This window comes from Cetorhinus maximus, chromosome 8 (genome assembly GCF_964194155.1).
Source record: "Cetorhinus maximus chromosome 8, sCetMax3.hap1.1, whole genome shotgun sequence".
NCBI classification, from domain to species: Eukaryota; Metazoa; Chordata; class Chondrichthyes; order Lamniformes; family Cetorhinidae; genus Cetorhinus; species Cetorhinus maximus.
This window is the reverse complement of record NC_135886.1, coordinates 64,585,198-64,604,763: the sequence shown is the minus strand read 5'-3', so window position 1 is coordinate 64,604,763 and position 19,566 is coordinate 64,585,198. Positions and strand designations below refer to the sequence as shown.

The window sequence follows — 19,566 nt, the reverse complement described above, 5'->3', positions numbered from 1 at the left end:
CTCAAAAATTAGGCTGGAGCTGCAAGGTAACTGGCCAGGTCAGGGTCACATTCGAGGAGGGAAATGTGGTCCCCAGATAGCAGCAGCACACATTATGTTTCCAGGCCCGAGAGGAATTTTTTTTGGGCTGCTCCTGTTCCACCCCCACCCCCACAATGTCCCCCCCCTATATTTCTGTGGGACATTCATGTTCTCCTCCCTTCCGCCCTCGCTGTAGCACTCTGGCCCCTCCCCTCTGCTCCTCTGGGACACTCCTGCCCCTCCCCTCTGCTCCTCTCTGACAATCCTGCCCCTCCACTCTGCTGCTCTGCGACACTCATGCCCCTCCCCTCAGCTCCTTTGTGACACTTCTGCCCCTCCCCTCTGCTCCTCTAGAACAGAACTGCCCCCTCCCCTCTGTGACACTCCTACCCCTCCCCTCTGCTTCTCTGGGATACTCCTGCCCCTCCCATCAGCTCCTTTGTAACACTCCTGCCCCTCCTCTCAGTTACTCTGGGACACTCCTGCCCCCTCCCCTCTGCTCCTCTGGAACACAACTGCCCCCTCCCCTCTGTGACACTCCTACCCCTCCCCTCTGCTCCTCTGGGATACTCCTGCCCCTCCCCTCAGCTCCTCTGGGACACTCCTGCCCCCTCCCCTCTGCTCCTCTGGAACACAACTGCCCCCTCCCCTCTGTGACACTCCTACCCCTCCCCTCTGCTCCTCTGGGATACTCCTGCCCCTCCCCTCAGCTCCTTTGTGACACTCCTGCCCTCCCCTCAATTCCTCTGGGACACTGCTGCCCCTCCCCTCAGTTCCTCTGGGACACCCCTGCCCCCTCCCCTCTGCTCCTCTGGGATACTCCTGCCCCTCCCCTCAGCTCCTCTGGGACACTTCTGCCCCCTCCTCTCTGCTCCTCTGGGACATAACTGCCCCCTCCCCTCTGCGACACTCCTACACCTTCCCTCTGCTCCTCTGGGATACTCCTGCTCCTCCCCTCAGCTCCTATGTGACACTCCTGCCCCCTCCCCTCAGTTCTTCTGGGACACTCCTGCCCCCTCCCCTCTGGGACACTCCTGCCCCCTCCCCTCTGCGACACTCCTGCCCCCTCCCCTCTGCGACACAACTGCCCCCTCCCCTCTGCGACACAACTGCCCCCTCCCCTCTGCGACACAACTGCCCCCTCCCCTCTGCGACACAACTGCCCCCTCCCCTCTGCGATACAACTGCCCCCTCCCCTCTGCGACACAACTGCCCCCTCCCCTCTGCGACACAACTGCCCCCTCCCCTCTGCGACACAACTGCCCCCTCCCCTCTGCGACACAACTGCCCCCTCCCCTCTGCGACACAACTGCCCCCTCCCCTCTGCGACACAACTGCCCCCTCCCCTCTGCGACACAACTGCCCCCTCCCCTCTGCGACACAACTGCCCCCTCCCCTCTGCGACACAACTGCCCCTCCTCTCTGCTCATCTGGGATACTCCTGCCCCTTCCCTCTGCTCCTCTGGGATGTTCCTGATCCCACCTTCTACAACCCACACCATTGCTCCTCTCCCCTTTATCCCCCTGTGACCAAAAAAAAAGATTAAAAACCTACCTCACTATTTTTCCATCACCCAATGCGCATTTTCCAATCTGTTCCTGTCTCAATTGGCAATGAGGGTCCCTTCATAGGACTCCCATTTCCATATTAAAAGGCGCCAAACCAGAAACAAGCAGACGCTTTGGCTACCCAAATATCTTACATTATCAGTAGTAAATGAGTGGGAAGGCTATTGGTCACGTTTTGAGGACATCAGCGTACCATTAATGTCAGGCAAGAGTACTCAAAAGCCAATGCCCTGGACTCTAGAATAGGTGCAACAGAATGTAGCATAAAAAGTAATTCAAACATTGCCACAACTGCAGTGGCCCATAGAGTGAACAATGTAGGGTCAAGTCTGAGAGAAACTCTTGTAAGTCTCAGAATGAATTGAAGCAAATCATTCATGATGATTTGTCAGATATCCGCTAGCTAGACAACAACAAGTGCATACCAGGTTCTGACAACATATGGGCCATCAGAGAGACTCCTCAGCGCATTACTTTTGGTGGTATCGAGCTTGAGCTTGAAATCCACAAAGTAATAAAAGAATTGGGGCTACTATACAATCCTAGAGAGTGAACTGCAGCAATCCTAGAGAGCGAACATTCAACCTCTACAAGTGGGAAATTGGTTCTGGGTTGCAAAGGGAAAATCATTATGGTACCAAGATTGAGTGCACATTTTATAAATGTGAAAGCTGCCACTTCATTTCTCAGAAAAAATGTGCATTATGCAAACTGATATGAAATGCATGAAAGCATCTCTCTATTACAATAGTCAAGTGGACATTGTATTTATAGAATTACAACATTTGATATTTATCGCATCTAGCTCAAGATGTTGTCGAAACTTAATTATCCACTTCAATAATGCAGGGAATCCTGCTGGAGGATAATAGAAATTTGCAGATATTCCAGCATCTTTCCATTTTAAAGGCTGGTGTGATAGCTGAAAACGGGCAGGTTGTTATGTTTACCTACAGAGCAACAGTTACAGTGCACAAAACATCTTGGAATGTCTTAAAAACGTAGCGATGCTCTGTACAAAACAAAGCTTTTTCTTTTTGATGATGTCCTATAGCTTTGCTCAATGACAGAAGGAAATAAATTGCACTCTCCAGTAAGTGAGCCCCTGAATGTCCCCACCTCATTTGGCTTGCTGCTATAATGTCTCCCTTTATCCTCTGGCCCCTCAAACATTTTCCTATTGCCAACCAGGAATCTCCCTGTTCTCCTCTTTCAAGCTCTTTCATCCTCTGTTTGACTTTGCTGTGATTTGGTTACATTTGCTGTGGCAATGGCTGAGAGCTTTGCTCTGAAGGTCTTTTCAACAAATATCAAATATTCACCTTGTTTGATCTCATTCCTGATATCAACCGGACACTGGGGATTTTACTACCAAATGAGCAGGGGAGCTACCAGTTTTGTTTTGCTTTTCTATGAGAAAAACATTTCCTGAGGCAAGTAGTAAGGGGCCAAGTTTCCTTGTCTCATTGAGAGATGAAGTGACTCAGTTACCATCCTGTACACCTGATAGAAGCACTGGCTATTTTAAAAGAGGAAGATAGAAACTACTGATGCCAATATTAATGCACAAACAAGTTACTCATATGAAATTCTTCTACTACAGTATATTCCAGATGAATTTACTAAATATTTTGTCCGCTAATGTTGCCCAAATTAACTTGCAAACTATTTTTTATCCTCATTGCGTGTTTTCATTTTTTTTATTCATTCATAAGATGTGGGCTTCGCTGGCTGAGCCACCATTTTTATTGTCCATCGCTAATTGCCTTTGAGAAAGTGGTGGTGAGCTGCCTTCTTGAACCGCTGCAGTCCATGTGGTGTAGGTGCACCCACAGTGCTGTTAGGGAGTTCCAGGATTTTGACCCAGCGACAGTGGAGGAACGGCAATATATTTCCAAGTCAGGATGGTGAGTGACTTGGAGGGAAACTTCCAGGTCGTGGTGTTCCCATCTGTCTGTTGCCCTTGTCCTTCTAGAAGGTAGTGGACGTGGATTTGGAAAGTGCTGTCTAAGAAGCCTTGGTGAATTCCTGCAGTGGTAGATTCTTGTAGATGGTACACACTGTTGCTACTGCGCGTCGGTGGTGGAGGGAGTGAATGTTTGTGGATGTGGTGCCAATCAAGCGGGTTGCTTTGTCCTGGATGGTGTCAAGCTTCTTGAGTGTTGTGGGAGCTGCACTCATCCAGTGGGGAGTATTCCATCATACTCCTGACTTGTGCCTTGTAGATGGTGGACAGGCTTTGGGGAGTCAGGAGGTGAGTTATTCGTCACAGGATTCCTAGCCACTGACCTGCTCTTGCAGCCACTGTATTTATATGGCTAGTCCAGTTCAGCTTCTGGTCAATGGTAACCCCTCAGGATGTTGATATTGGGGGATTCAGTGATGGTAATGCCACTGAACATCAAGTGGAGATGGTTAGATTCTCTCCTGCTCGAGATGGTCATTGCCTTTTGCACTTGTGTGAGGCGAATGTTACTTGCCACTTGTCAGCCCAAGCCTGGATATTGTCCGGGTCTTGCATTTGGACATGGACTACTTCAGGATCTGAGGAGTCGCGAATGGTGCTGAACATTGTGCAATCATCAGCAAACATCCCCACTTCTGACCTTATGATGGATGGAAGGTCATTGATGAAGCAGCTGAAGATGGTTGGGCCAAGGACACTACCCTGAGGAACTGCTGCAATGATGTCCTGGAGCTGAGATGATTGACCTCCAACAGCCACAACCATCTTCCTTTGTGCTAGGTATGACTCTAAATAGTGGACAGTTTTCTCCCTGATGCCCATTGACTCTAGTTTTGCTAGGGCTCCTTGATGCTAAACTCGGTCAAATGCAGCCTTGATGTCAAGGGCAGTCACTCTTACCTCATCTCAGGGGTTCAACACTTTTGTCCATGTTTGAGCCAAGGCTGTAATGAAGTCAGGAGCTGAGTGGCCGGGGCAGAACCCAAACTGGGCATCAGTGAGCAGGCAATTGCTAACCAAGTGCTGCTTGGTAGCACTATTGATGACCGCTTCCATTACTGATGATGGAAAGTAGACTGATGGGGTGGTCATTGGCTTGGCTCGATTTGTCCTGCTTTTTGTGTAAAGGACATACCTGGGCAATTTTTCACATAGCCGGGTAGATGCAGTGTTGTAGCTGTACTGGAACAGCTTGGCTAGGGGCGCGGCAAGTTCTGGAGCACAAATCTTCATTACTATTGCCGGAATATTGTCAGGGCCCATAAACTTTGCACTATCCAGTGACTTCAAGCGTTTCTTGATATCAAGTGGAGTGAATTGAATTGGCTGAAGACTGGCATCTGTGATGATGGGGACCTCCAGAGGAGTCAGAGATGGATCATTCACTCAGCACTTCTGGCTGAAGATTGAAGCCAATGCTTCAGCCTTATCTTTTGCACTGATGTGCTGAGCTTCTCCATCATTGAGGATGGGGATAGTTGTGGAGCCCCCTCCTCCAGTGAGCTGTTTAATTGTCCACTATCATTCACAACTGGATGTGGCAGGACTGCAGAGCTTCGATCTGATCCGTTGGTTGTGGGATCGCTTAGCCCTGTCTATCACTTGCTGCTTATGCTGTTCGGCATGCAAGTAGTCCCGTGTTATAGCTTCACCAGGTTGACACCTCATTTTTAGGTATGCCTAGTGCTGCTCCTGGCATGCCCTCCTGCAATCTTCACTGAACCAGGGTTGCTCCCCTGGCTTGATGGCAATAGTAGAGTGGGGGATATGCTGGGCCATGAGGTTACATATTGTGTTTGAGTACAATTCTACTGCTGCTGATGGCCCCCAATGCCTCATGGATGCCTAGTCTTGAGTTGCTAGATCTGTTTGAAATCTATCCCATTTAGCACAATGGTAGTGCCACACAACACAAAGAGTATCCCCAATATGAAGACGGGACATCGTCTCCACAACGACTGTGCGGTGGTCACTCCTACCGATGCTGTCATGGACAGATGCATCTGAGGCAGGCAGGTTGGTGAGGATGAGGTCAAGTATGTTTTTCCCTTTTGTTGGTTCCCTTATCAAAATATTTAACCTTCTTGAAGTGACCACAAATAATCTACTCATCCACATCTCGCAGCTCCTTACTGTATCCAGGATACCACATGCCTGATATGCTGATATACAGTGCTGTCATCTCAGACCTTCTCAGTGTGGTACTATACCAGGCTACCTTGCCTGATATTGACATAGCGAAAGTAGGACAATGAGAGGGGTCACTCTGAAAAACTGTGTCAATGCTGCTTTTGGAGGCCTGGAGACAGGTATATTTCTATACTGAGAAAATCTGACAAGTGCATATGTTTGTAATAGTTTTATACATAGCTAAACAACTAACACAATGAAATATTTCCTCAGGAAAATAAGTGTAGTATGTGGCTTGAACATCATTTATCCTCCATCCTACAGGCCAATGAACTTGATCAGTAACACTTGCTCTCAATATGGCATTGTTTTTAATAACATAGATGGCTGTTCATCTGAGCGCTGGCAGCCTGGACTCCCAATGGCCCTTACAGGAAATGTCTGGGTTTTCCACACAGAAGTTAAAAATACTCCAGTGTCATATGTTGCCTTTGGAAGATTAAATGAAGATCCTCAGTAGCAAGGTGACTAAATGGTTCAAGCCTGATATGCCCAAGAGGAAAACTCACTGTCAGTGGGTTTACTTTACTGACTTGAGTTCAGTGTAAGATTGTTTTCGCTGCCTGATCATAACAGAGCTTGTATCCCTTGCAATACTGGCTAACATCCATAACTGCTACTGCTCTCCTAACATGATCCCAATTCCTGCAAAAGTTACCATGCAGAATCAGGTATGCAGATAACTGGAGCATGGATGATTGAAGTCATACACCTTCTGTTTTTCCACCTCTACTCCTTTAAGGTGCGCCATTAACCCTATCTTTTGGAACTGCTTATCAAAGGCTTCCCTTCTAATATCATCTTCTTTGGCTTGGTGTTCATTTTAGACTGATTACAGCTCTGTGAAACACCATGGGAATTTATTTTATGTCAAAGGTGCTATCTAAATGCAATTTATTGTTGCAAACACAGTTTTGTAAAGCACATTAATCAAGCATTATTAAGAACAGTACAAAATTTAAAAAGTAGTTGTTCATCACTTTCACTAAATTTTGAGGCAAGCTTTGACTGGAAAAAGGACATGATTCTAATGATAAAAGAGTAGAAGAATTAGAGAAATATTACAGCTGCGATGAACAGAAAATTAGGTTTTGAATTACTTAGAAAATTAAAAAATAATGTTGCAAGGGAATGTGACTCATCAAAAACAGATAAGGAAAGTTCCACTTATTTAATGAATGAAGATAAAGCGACTGCAAAGAAATTGATAGTTTAGAAACCAAGGTATAACCAATCTTAGCATCTTTGGTTTACTGGATGCTGTAAGCAGTTGATGCAGACACCCTGGAGGACTTGTACCAATCAAGAACCTCATAAAACAAATGCATGCCTTTGTGACTAAATTACTGCACTATCAAGGCAAGGACAGTAATAGGTGAATAATAAGAGAAAAGAAACACTTGAATTTAGATAGCACTTTTTATGACCACTGGATGTCTCAAAGTGCTTCACAGCCAGTGAAGTACTTTTTGAAGTGTAGGAAATACTAATATGCGCACAGCCAACTTCCACAAACAGCAATGTGATAATGTCCAGATAATTTGTTTTTTGTGAAGTTCATTGAGAGATTAACATTGGCCAGCGCACAAGGGTAACTCCCTGCTGCTCTTCTTCTAACTACTGTCATAGGGTCTTTTAGATCCACCTGAGCAAGTAGATGGGGCCTTGGTTTAACATCTCATCTGCAAGGCGACATCTCAGACTGCTCTAGATTGTCAGCCTTGATTACTCTCGAAGGGGACATGTAAGTACAGTGATCCCAGCAAATTAATTGTCATTCCGCATAAAGGGTCTGATGGGCTTTGCAATGCAACAGAGATGAAGAAGCAAAGAGATGACTTCCTTAGGCGTTACAGTAATTAGTCCAAATCACTCAAATCTAAAAATGAACATCTATTTGCCACTGCTTTTAGCATTGATTAAATCGGCCCTTGGTAGTGAATTCTATGCTATATGAGTAAATTTGGTAGTAGGGTTTTGGAGCATTAATAGAGGGAGAGTGTACGGACCTGAAGATTTTGTTGTAATACATCAAGGAGACTGTACTTTAAATGTACAATTATAATATCTAGTGTACAGTTGATTTATTGTTGCCACATCTCTTACATGGGAACAGGAGGAAATTGAGTCCCTTGGTTTCTACCACCATTCAATTAGGTCATGATTGATCTAAATCTTAGATTCAATTACCTGCTTTTGATCCAGATTTCTTGATACCCTTACACAACAAAACACTATTTATATAAAAGCAAAAAACTGCAGATGCTGGAAATCCAAAACAAAAACAAAAATACCTGGAAAAACTCAGCAGGTCTGACAGCATCTGCGGAGAGGAACACAGTTAACATTTCGAGTCCATATGACTCTTCAACAGAACTAGGGAAAAATAGAAAAGAGGTGAAATATAAGCTGGTTTAAAGGGGGGGGGGGTGGGACAGGTAGAGCTGGACAGAGGGCCAGTGATAGGTGGAGGTTGCCAAAAGATGTCATAGACAAAAGGACAAAGAGATGTTGAAGCTGGTGATATTATCTAAGGAATGTGATAACAAAGGTACACATAGCCCTAGTGGGGGTGGAGTGGAGGGGAAGGGATCGAAATAGGCTAAAAGGCAGAGATAAAACAATGGATGGAAATACATTTAAAAATAATGGAAATAGGTGGGAAAAGAAAAATCTATATAAATTATTGGAAAAAACGGGGGATCGGAAAGGGGTTGGGGATGGAGGAGAGAGTTCATGATCTAAAATTGTTGAACTCAATATTCAGTCCAGAAGGCTGTAAAGTGCCTAGTCGGAAGATGAGGTGCTGTTCCTCCAGATGGTTCTGCACGTTCCTGTCAACGTGGCCTGAGGAGCTAATAATTGCTGTATTGATGTCCATGGCACTCAACGCAATGTTTTTTTCTTTCCGGAAACCTGTGCGTCCTGATTGGATCATTGGAGGGAGAGAGGCAAATGGAAGTGGTGTCATAGACACTAAGCAAGTTGCACGGAGCTGCACTGTCATGACATCTGGCAGGATTGAGAAAAATACGAACCACACAACATTTTATAGCTTCTGATTTTTGCCTTGCAGGGCCTTAACAGTGTTGCTGAAATGCACACAGATGCCAATTTTTTTTTGCAAGGCAACATCAGTTAAACCCCAAAATTCTAAGTATATTCAGAAATACCTACACTAAAAATTACAGTAGTTCTAAACTGTCCAAGAAGAAAGTCAGTCCAGCTTACAAATACCCACATAGAATTACAGACATGTCTGAATCAATAAATTCTTGCATAAATTAGAGAAAAAGAATAAATGTATTGGGCAAAAGCCTAATTACAAAAATCGTGCACAGAAGTCAGAGACTTTTCCTTAAACATTGAAAGGAGCTAATAAAGGCAATTTGTTGCAAGTCAACTATGCAGTTTAAGTTAACACAAGCTAACCTATATCAAATCGTATCAAAGCACAAAACTTATAAATTAGACACCTAATGCCTGCAAAGCTGGCCACATTATCTAAACTAAGGCTAAAACATAATACTTTATCTAAATTCAGCATGCGGAACTCTCAGCCTTCATATTAAAAGCCAGAAAAGAAATCTGAGCCAGGACATGACAAAGCATTACCTGACACTCAGTCGTGACCCCATGACACATTTACCCTTACATACACAAATAATTTTGGTATTTTTTTTTAAAAAATTGATTTTAACAAGCTGTACATCCAACCACCTTTATAACATAACCATTTTTCAAACTGAAAAGTGTTTAATGGAAACTCACTCAGGTGCTTTAACTCTTATCCTTGCGTACACACATGCCAAAACAGCATTGCACAACGTGTCAGAAGATGAGCAAGGATAAAAAAGGATTCAGCAATTAAACCAGGACACCTGCTGGCATGCAGAGGTAAAGTAAAAAAAATGAAAAAAAATTTGAGTGCAGGGATTTAGGCTGATAACAATAAGACTGAGGCATCATTGCAATAAATGATCAAGTGTCAGATACTGCACAATGCAGCACGCTTCAAATGCAGCCATTTAGTGCACTCAGCCTTAACCTTAAATGGTAAACGGCAGCATAAATCCTCACAAAAAAGTATTAAGTGCATGCAGTACATACAATCTAATACATTTTAGCTGTCAGTCCTGAAACATCAGCTCAGTAATTAATGCTAGAAAGTACATTAATGAATATTCCACATTACCAGAGTACTGACATGTAAAAATCACACAGCATTTTAGCAAACTGGCATCTGCAAACTCACATGTATGCTGGAGTCAGCGTTGTTGTCCTAGACGGCTTAAGCACAGAAACTGGGAATTTCCAGTTAGTGGGGTTGCTGGTTTTCCATTTCAATGGCATGTTGTTATAAAGGTACTATCATACCAGCGACAAGCATTTCCAAAATAGACTTCCAGCTATGAGCTCCATACCAGATAAGAGTGCTCACAGTGGCTGCTGCTTAGAACACGTGAATAATTCTGGCACTGCTCTTAAGCTAATGTTTTCCATTGCTGTATTTCATGGAACAGAGCTGAAAGGCATTCTCTTTTCCCAAATCCTTTGTCTCCCCTAAAGCATAGGATGTGGTTTCTATCGTGCTAACTCAACAACAGTGCCACCTTATTCAAGAGAAGCTCCGACTGCAACATGCAGACCGATTCTCAGGAGCAGCACATTAGGGCTTTGTTTACCAGCACACTGCTAGAATAAGATAAGGACTGCAAGAGCAGTGCTACCTGTACGGAGCTCTGCAATGAAGCAGTAAATTATTCACAGTTTACACCCTTCATTTCAGTAAGATTTGAACAGCACTGTAGAGGGAAAAAACACACAAAAGGATCATGTGATATATCTGAGTCATCAACATACCTACTCAAAATACACTTGTCATCCTCTGTAAATTCTTCTTTTGGGCTGCAACAATACAAATGGGATATAAATTTCAGCATAGCCCTGGGCCACTGCTAATAGACATCAGGGAACAAATTCAGCAGCCTGATTTTCTCCTGTAAAAGCTCCATCCAAACATAGCTTCAATGCTATTATGATAAAAAACCATTCTAACAGTCCATCACAGCCATAACGCAGAGTCCAAGATGTCAAAAAATCAGAAATGATGCAATATCCTGGATGCCCGTCTAGTGTCTGCTGTCAGTGTGCTTTTATTTCCCCCCTACTCCTTGCTGAGCACCACACTCAAATACCCGAGTATTTTACAACGTGCTGTATTGCATGACTCTCATTCTGTATCTTCTGCGGGGAACCGGGGCTTGCTTGCAGTATGTTCCAGCAGTCACAATCAGCAGTGCTGTTAACGATCCAATTCAACGGCTCTCAAATACCTCATCAACCACTTGAAGTTGTGTCGGAGCAGTTGGTCAAGCAGGTGGCCACCTGGGACCACTCTGCTGTTCTGCTGGTGATCCCAGGTGCTTGCGACAGATAAGAATCTCTAATGATAACATTCAGGGCATGTGGTTTCATAAGCAAGAGCTGGGAGACCAACATGTTAATATTTGACCAGCCCCTTTCTTTTAAAGAAGAATGATTATTGAACGCATTGCTTTGAAAGGGACTGCAACCTGCCTCAGAATATTTTATGCCAAATTTTCAAAACCTTCACAGAACAGTTAGTCATTTCATATTGTTTGATCTTTAAATAGTCAGAATATATTTATCTAATATCAGATCATATACAACCAATGTGAAACACTATACTTCCATATCTGCAGTGAAATGAAAACTGCAAATAACAGGCACATTTTAATCTGCAACTTGTCCCAAGAGAGATGTTCATCTCATCCAGAATAAACAGAAGACATGCAATTATATTACAGTTTTAACAAGCCATTACAAAGTTAAAATGTCCACAGCTGTGCACTTAAAGTGTATTTACACTATAATTGTGGTATTGGTGAACAGTGCATTCGCTCCACACAAACACTGTAGCCATAGTGTAAATGTGCCTTAAATCCTGACATCAAAGTCAATTCAGGCCTGAACACGAGATTTGCAGTGCACAAGTTCAATGTTGGTGCAGAGCCGAAACCACTTGGTATGGGCACTAAATGTGGCGTAAATGCACTCACTCCATCATACATGGAAAACAGCAATAACACATTTCTGCAATAGCTTTTTCTTGCCTAAACTGAGAGCCTAAAAGCCCCCAACAGAGATTACAACTGTAATGATACATCATTACAATGACTATTCCATGCAATTTTGCTAGTGTGTATCTCAGTGAGGTGATGCCAGTTTAAAAGCAGCACAGGGAAACAAAACTAAATATTCCAGAGTGAAAGAAAAATCCCTCATGATGACACTCCGGGAATGTGGCTTCATAAGTAAGATGGGTTTCGATTATCTGGAGAGATTAGAGAAACTGGTATTGTTCTCCTCAGAGCAGAGGTTAAGGGAAGATTAAATAGAGATGTTCAAAATTATGTTGAGTTTGGTAAAGTAAGGAGAGTTGCCAAGGAGAGGACACAGATTTAAAATAATTAGCAAAAATGCCAGGGGGAACCAGGGAGAATGTTTTGAAAGGAAACGAGTTGCAATGACCTAGAATATATTGCATGAAAGGATGGTGAGAGCAAATTCAATAGTAACTTCTAAAAGGGAATTGGATCTCTACTTAAAAAGGAAAGTTATAGGGAAAGAGCAGGGCATGGAAATAATTGGTGGCTCGTTTAGAGAGCCAACACAGGCACGATGGGCTGGATGGACTCCTATGCTGCAGTTCTACAATAAGTCTAAGGGTGGATCTTGTTCCCATGGCCTTTTAATTCAGAGATTGCTGATTCTAATAGAGATACTGTTACAGTTAAGGAAAACTATGCATTGCGTATGTCAACTAATGCAGCTAAAGTGATTAAAATTGAGAGAAATAGGATTAAAACCCAAGCGTTGGTGGGTTACTGTACTCTAATCTATACAAATTTTATCAAAGTCCTAGATATTCTATCACCTTTCACTTTGCACCAAGCTGTTAGTAAATTCACTTCATATTGCAAATCATGACAACATTCAACATTTCCTGAGGCTATAGCCACAGCTCTTACGAGGATCCATAAAAAGTATTTTTCACTTAATGCACCTTCCTCAAGGTAAAAAAACAAAGTGTTTGAGAATATAGCAACATAAGTCACAGTCAACCGAATTGATGAGCAGTTTTCATTATGGCAAACTCATCACATAAGGAGTAATTTCATGGTTCACATCTCTGCAGTAGAGCTCTGGCCCTATAGTGTACATAGAGTATTCAGGTACGAGCCTCCCACAATTGTGAGCAGAAAATTCCTGATACCTGCTCTGTTGAAGTTCCATAGTCGGAAGCATAAGTCACAACACCACCCCTAAATAAGTCAGTGCAGAATTTAAAAAAACTTGAAATCAGACTTGCAGTTAACAGAAAACTACTGTCCTGAATTATATTTACATAAAGAAGTGCAGGTATATGTAAAGTGATAAAGACTGGAGAGGAATCAAAACTAAGGGAAACTGGGTGGCCCTTGGTCTTTTTTCACCTAGCAATTCCTAAACAGGTTGAATATTTTTTATCCATACATCCGAAAACCGAACACATCCAAATACTGAACATTAATTTTGAATGGCTATGCAGTTAATTTGTATTTTAATAAAGCAATAAAATGTTACATTACAGGTGTAATATGTGTTAACAGGTAAGAAGTAGAGTGTGCGGGAGTTGGCAAATGGAGAAACCACCTAGTATTTGTAGACTATAGCTAGCCTAGGCTATTGTAATACAAGTAGGCCCTACCGTATATAAGTTAGATCCGAAAACCGAAAATATCTGAACACCGAAACGCAATCAGCCCTAAGGGTTTTGGATAAAGGATACTCGACCAGTACTCCCATCCCCAAAGGATTTGTGCAGCCCTGTTCCAAAACCACAATGAAATAGTTTTGAAAGAATCAAATTAAGTTTTAGTATATGGTTACAAACTTTAAGTTTTAAGAAATTATTTCATGGATCTTGTGACGCCTCATTGGAAGTTAGAGATAATACTGTGCATAGTTTAAGCTTTAACTAAAAATTTAGGATGAGGCTGACTAACCTTCATAAATCAGATTCTACAATTTTACAGCTATCTTATTTCTCATCTCAGATTAGAATATCTGCATCAGCCTCTAATGCTGACTTCTTTCATTATTTGCTCTGGGACATGGAAAGGCAAGATTAAATACCCACCCCAAGGAGAACATCAAGAGGCAACCATAGGCTAATGCTGTATGCACACTTTAAGACAGACTGGACAGGGTTGGAAGGTTTCCTTTCCTGAAGGTCATTAGTGACCGAGCTGGATTTCTGGGGTAAAATGCCACTTTATCTGGCTGGTACTGGCCCACAAATTACAATCTTTATTGAATTTAAATGAAGAACTTGTAATCCAGGATTTGAACTCATGACCTTTGGATTGCTAGTCCAGTGTCATAACGATGAGGCTACATAATCCTGTCCCTTTAAATGCTGCATCACCGGCATAAAAGCTGAAAAAATGTTGCTGCACTGCAATATTTGGTGCCAAAGTTAATTTTGAGGATGAACAAGGGAGTCCAGAGTTACCATACAGCAAGAGGTTACGTGCCCACGGCAAAAAATTATTTGTCTATATCTAAACCTCTTTCAATTTTCTCTGAAGGTTCTTTTGTGCTGTGCTAAGTGGTTTGTTAATAAGCCACTCCATCTCATACTCAGATGTGAATCCTTGGTTGTGACCTATTGTTGAGCAGGGAAGGTTGGGGTCTGCAGCCCAGTTTCAAGGAGCTCGCCTGAAAACTCGGGACTTGTTTTCTTGAAGAAGAGAAGGCTGAGAGGAAATTTGATAGAGGTATTCAAAATCATGAGGGGTCTGGACAAAGTAGATAGGGAGCAACTGTTCCCACTCATGAAAGGATCAAGAACAAGAGGCCACAGATTTAAGCTAATTGGCAAAAGAAGCAAAAATTACATGAGAAGAAACATTTTCACACAGCAAGTGGTTGAGTCTGGAATACACTACCTGAGAGTTTAGTAGAGGCAGGTTCAACCAAAGCATTCAATCATTTGGAGAGCTGGTGCAAGCATGATGGACCTCCTTCAGCGCTAAAACAATTCTGAGATAAGTTTCAACTAGAGAGACTCTGAGGTCTAAGACCTAATATGTGAAGGAAACCATTAACCCTGCAGCTTCTCCCCGCACCAGCTCAGCTCTTAACGACGGATCAGCAGCTAGTACAGTCAGCATCAGACCAGTCAAGTGACCCACCTGACTGATTACCCCTCATGAGCCAGCAATTAATTTACAAATTTCTACAATAAAACTAAACTTCCCACAATATTTTATATAAGAAAATGTTATTTTAATATTGGGTGATGTTAATTTATTATCATTCTCTCCCAATGCTTTCAGATAGCATGAATCGAGAGGTCTGCTTTAATTGTTGACTTGTTTTGGTAAAAGGGTGGGGGGGGGGCTCCAAGTATTGAAACCCAGAGCTTGTAGTCCTATGCAACATTTGGATGGGAACTATTCAGGCAACAGAAAGCCCAGGAGAGAGGAAAGCAGGTGGTGCGAAGAGCCTGCGGAATCGATTCCTCTCAAGACACAAACTTGGCAAAAGCAGGACCCAAAAACTGTCAGAAAAGCAAAGGTGGCTGGAAGCTATGGGCTCGACAAAATGGGCCATGTTAATTGTGTGTATAGAATATGCTTGTGACTGGAGTTGCTATAAGTGGACAGAAACATATAAGGGGATGTGGCAAGAACTGCCCACAGAATCAGTCTCCCAGCAAAATGCTGATCATTTACCTAAGCATAGAAAAGAGAAGAAACTGAGGCGTGAGAAGGTAAATAGTGAGTGGTTGCTCTAAACTTGTTGGTGTGCTGGAGGGAGGCTGGAAATGTAGATGGAGCAAGAGCTGTAAGGCTGCTTAGGTAGTGCTGCTGTAAGCACAGGTATGGGAATCTGCAGCTTATGGTGTTACAACTGGTGACAGGTAGCTTCATAATGGCTGATAGGGGTGGAAACAAATTCAACAGGAGATTTCAAAAGTGAACTGGATAAATAATTTGAGGAGAAAAAAATTGCAGGATGTAGGCAAGGGCACTGGGTGTGAATGCATCAATAAATTTAGCATTGCTTCTTCAGCATTGAAAATGCCGGTTCCATTTAGTACAATTTACTTATGAGAGAGTGTTTTTTCAATAATTACAACAATGAAAACAAAGTACTGAACCAGAATGAACACTGACCATGTCATCCATGTGTGCTAGTCAAAGATACTTTCAGATCTTGACAAAATAATGTCTCAGCACCAGCAAATTTCCAATTAAGTAAACCAAAAAGAGTAAATATGGTTAATAGTATAATTTTTACATCAAAAAAATACTTATATTGCAGGGGTCTCTGAAATTTTTATAACATGGGAAGGGGGGCCTTGGAAACAAAAAAGGTTGAGAGTCCGTTACCAGAGGAAATAGAGTCAATGCCATACTTGAGGAATAGCTGTGAGCAAAGGTGCAATTGGATGCTAATTCTCAATCCTATATCAAACTGGAATTGATCTGTAATCTCTGGGTTCTGACAAGGGGATCACAGAAATGAAACATTAACTCTATTTAACAACTGAATGTTTCCAACTTTTGCTGTTTTTATTTCAGACTTTTTTCAAAACATTTTGATTTGTAAAATTATATTTCATCACTGGGCATTACCGAAAGTGCAATACAGCTTCAAGTTCTTTCCATACAACATGTGGCACTCTGAGGTGCCTCAATACAATTGAAATTACACATGCTATTTATAATATGCATTTTAATACAAAGATAATATCAAGGAGTTTTATAGTTTCCAGCCCCTTGGTATACTACAGTGTCCGTTCCCTATTGAACCACTGTGGTGGCTTCCCCAAGCTTTAGTGTGTCTCTCAGCATATAGTCCTGGACCTCAGAACGTGCCAGTCTGCAACAGTCAGGGACAACTCTTATCATTGGAAGACCAGCAATTTTCGGGCAGACCAAAGTGTGTCTTTGACCAAGCTGATGACCCTCCAGCCACAGTTGATGTTTGCCGCGATGTGCATCCCTGGGAACAGCCCGTAGAACAGAGTCCGGCGTTACAGAGTTCTCAGGATGAACCTTGACAACAACCACTGCATCTTTTTCCAGACCTGGTTCGCAAAGGCAAATTTCAGAAGGAGGTGGGTGACTGTCTCTTCCCCAATGCAGCCGCCTCAAGGGCAGCATGCAGTGGTGCTCAGACTCCAGGTGTGCATGAAGGATCTGACGTGGAGGATACTTAACAGCGCCAGCCAAGAAACACCTTTGTTTGAAAGTTCTGGCAATGAAGCATTCTGCCAAATGAATTTGACCATCTGCTCAGGGAACCATCCAACAGGATCCACCATCGCCTTTTTTCCGCAGACCCTCGAGGACATTATGTGCAGACCGCTGCTTGATGATGGACTTGTTTTTACTTCAGAAGTACAGCAACTGCAGTATTTTGCTTTCTGATATATAATCTACTGGACATGTAACATGTGCTAAAAGGGACAATACTACACTGCACATTGAGGGTGAACAATCCAAAATACTGATGAACCACATGAAATGCTGAAAATACACCGATCAGTCAGTATTTGCAAAGAGAAAATCAAGTTAATATTTCGCTCAAACATAACTGAGTGTGTTATATGAAAATAATTGCCACAAGGCATGCAAGTACAAAATTTCTTGCACGCAGTCCACAATTTTAGAAAAATGTGAGGAAAGGCAGTAAAAAGAACCGAAAACTAATTGCCTAAAAATTAATTTATGTTAATGTGTGAATGTAATTGCTAATGTCAACTTAGGAGTCATAATGTTGCTTTTCAATATAAAATGGCATAAAAATGAACTAAACATATTGGGATGCTATTTCACAGCCTCACTACAAATTGGCACCAGATAAGCTTATTTAACAACCCTTCCCAAGCCCTACAGCTTCTACTATCCCAAAGGACAAGAGCAGAAAATTCATGGGGACATAATTCAAATTGCACACCATCTGGACTTGGGCATATGTCACTGGTTCCCCATCATCGCTGGGTCAAAATCCTGTAATTCTGTACCTAACATCGTTGTGGGATCACCATAAGGACTGCAAGGATTCAAGACGAAGGCTTCCCAGAGCAACATGAGATAGATAGCAATAAATGCTGCTCTGCCCACAATCAGAGAACAAATAATAATCCTATTACCAACAATCCGATTCACACTCCCTCTGAGTGTGGCTCTCTGCCAGGAGTGCAGAATCAGTGAATTTATTCTTCTGTGATACTTGGGGGAAACCCTAAGGAGGTAAAGTCTGCTCTGAGCATAGGATTACAATTGTATGGGCAACAGAATAAAATAGAAATTGTTTAACATTGAAATTTAATCATACTATGTCCCACCTGAGGGAATACTTGAAATGATTTCGATTTTCAAGGAATGGTCCAGGGTGCAATCAAGGCTTCATGTACTCGGTGCAAAAAAATAGTCAAATTCCATCAGATTTTACATTATTTCTTGGAAGCGAAGGTAATTAGAAGAATTGAAAGAATTTCCAGACATTTCCAGCACATATTCCTGTGGCTGAAGATGTGTGTTATCTGATAATAGTGAATGCCAAGGTTGTAACTAAGAGCAAATCTGTGCTTGGTTCACAAAACCATAGAATCGTAGAAAAGTTATGGTGCAGAAAGAGGCGATTCTGCCCATTGTGTCTGCGCTGGCCAAAAAGAGAAAAAAAAGACTAGCCGCTCATTTTAATCCCACTTTCCAGTACCTGGTCCGTAGCCTTGCAGGTTATGGCACTTCAGATACAGATCCAGGTATCTTTTAAATGATTTGAGCATTTCAGCCTCAACCACCAACTTAGGCAGTGAATTCCAGACGCCCATCACCCTCTAGGTGAAAAAGTTTTTCCTCATGTTCCCTCGAATCCTTCTACCTTAAATCTATGCTCCCTGGTAATTGACCCCTCATCTAGGGAAACAAGTCTTTCCCGTCTACCCTATCTAGGCCCCTCATAATTTTGTACACCTCAATTAGGTCACCCGTTAGCCTCCTCTGTTCTAAGGAAGACAACCCTAGCCTATCCAATCTCTCCTCATAGCTGCAATTTTCAAGCCCTGGCAACATTCTTGTAAATCTCCTCTGCACTCTCTCCAGAGCAATTATGTCCTTCCTGTAATGTGACAACCAGGACTGTACACAAAATTCCAACTGTGGCCTAATCAGCGTTTTATACAGTTCCATCATTACATCCCTGCTTTTGCATTCAATACCTCACTCAATAAAGGAAAGCATTCCATGTGCTTTCTCAACCACCTTGCCCAACTGTCCTGTCACCTTCAAAGACCGGTGGACATGCACTCCAAGGTCTCTCACTTCCTCAACCCCTCTCAATATACTCCCATTAATTAAGTATTCCCTTGCTTTGTTTGCTCTCCCCAAATGCATTACCTCACACTTTTTCAGGTTGAATTCCATTCGCCGCTTCTCTGCCCACTCAACCGAACCATTGATATCATTCTGGAGTCGACTGCTTTCCTCTTCATTATCAACTACACAGCCAATTTTTGTGTCACCTGCAAATTTCCCGATCATGTCTCCCACATTTAAGTCTAAATCATTAATGTATACAATAAACAGCAAGGACCCCAACAATAAGCCCTGTGGAACACCACTGGAAACCGTTTTGCATTCACAAAAACATCTATCAACCATTACCCTTTGTTTCCCGTCACTGACCCAATTTTGGATCCAACCTACCACCTTCCCCTGTACCCCATGAGATCT

At 42.7% G+C, this 19,566-nt stretch overlaps 1 protein-coding gene across 3 annotated transcripts in view; it reads right to left on the bottom strand.

The window, feature by feature from the left end:
- Positions 1-19,566, bottom strand: part of klhl13 (kelch-like family member 13) — a 219,399-nt gene that overhangs the window by 84,571 nt on the left and 115,262 nt on the right. The window contains exon 1 of one of the 3 annotated variants that reach the window (XM_078546952.1): positions 10,002-10,149. The exons of the other annotated variants lie outside the window; for them this stretch is intronic. Coding sequence (XP_078403078.1) covers positions 10,002-10,099 — 98 coding nt within the window. The 5' untranslated portion in view covers positions 10,100-10,149. Of the gene's footprint in view, positions 1-10,001; positions 10,150-19,566 lie in introns of those variants that run through there. 3 annotated transcript variants of the gene reach the window in all.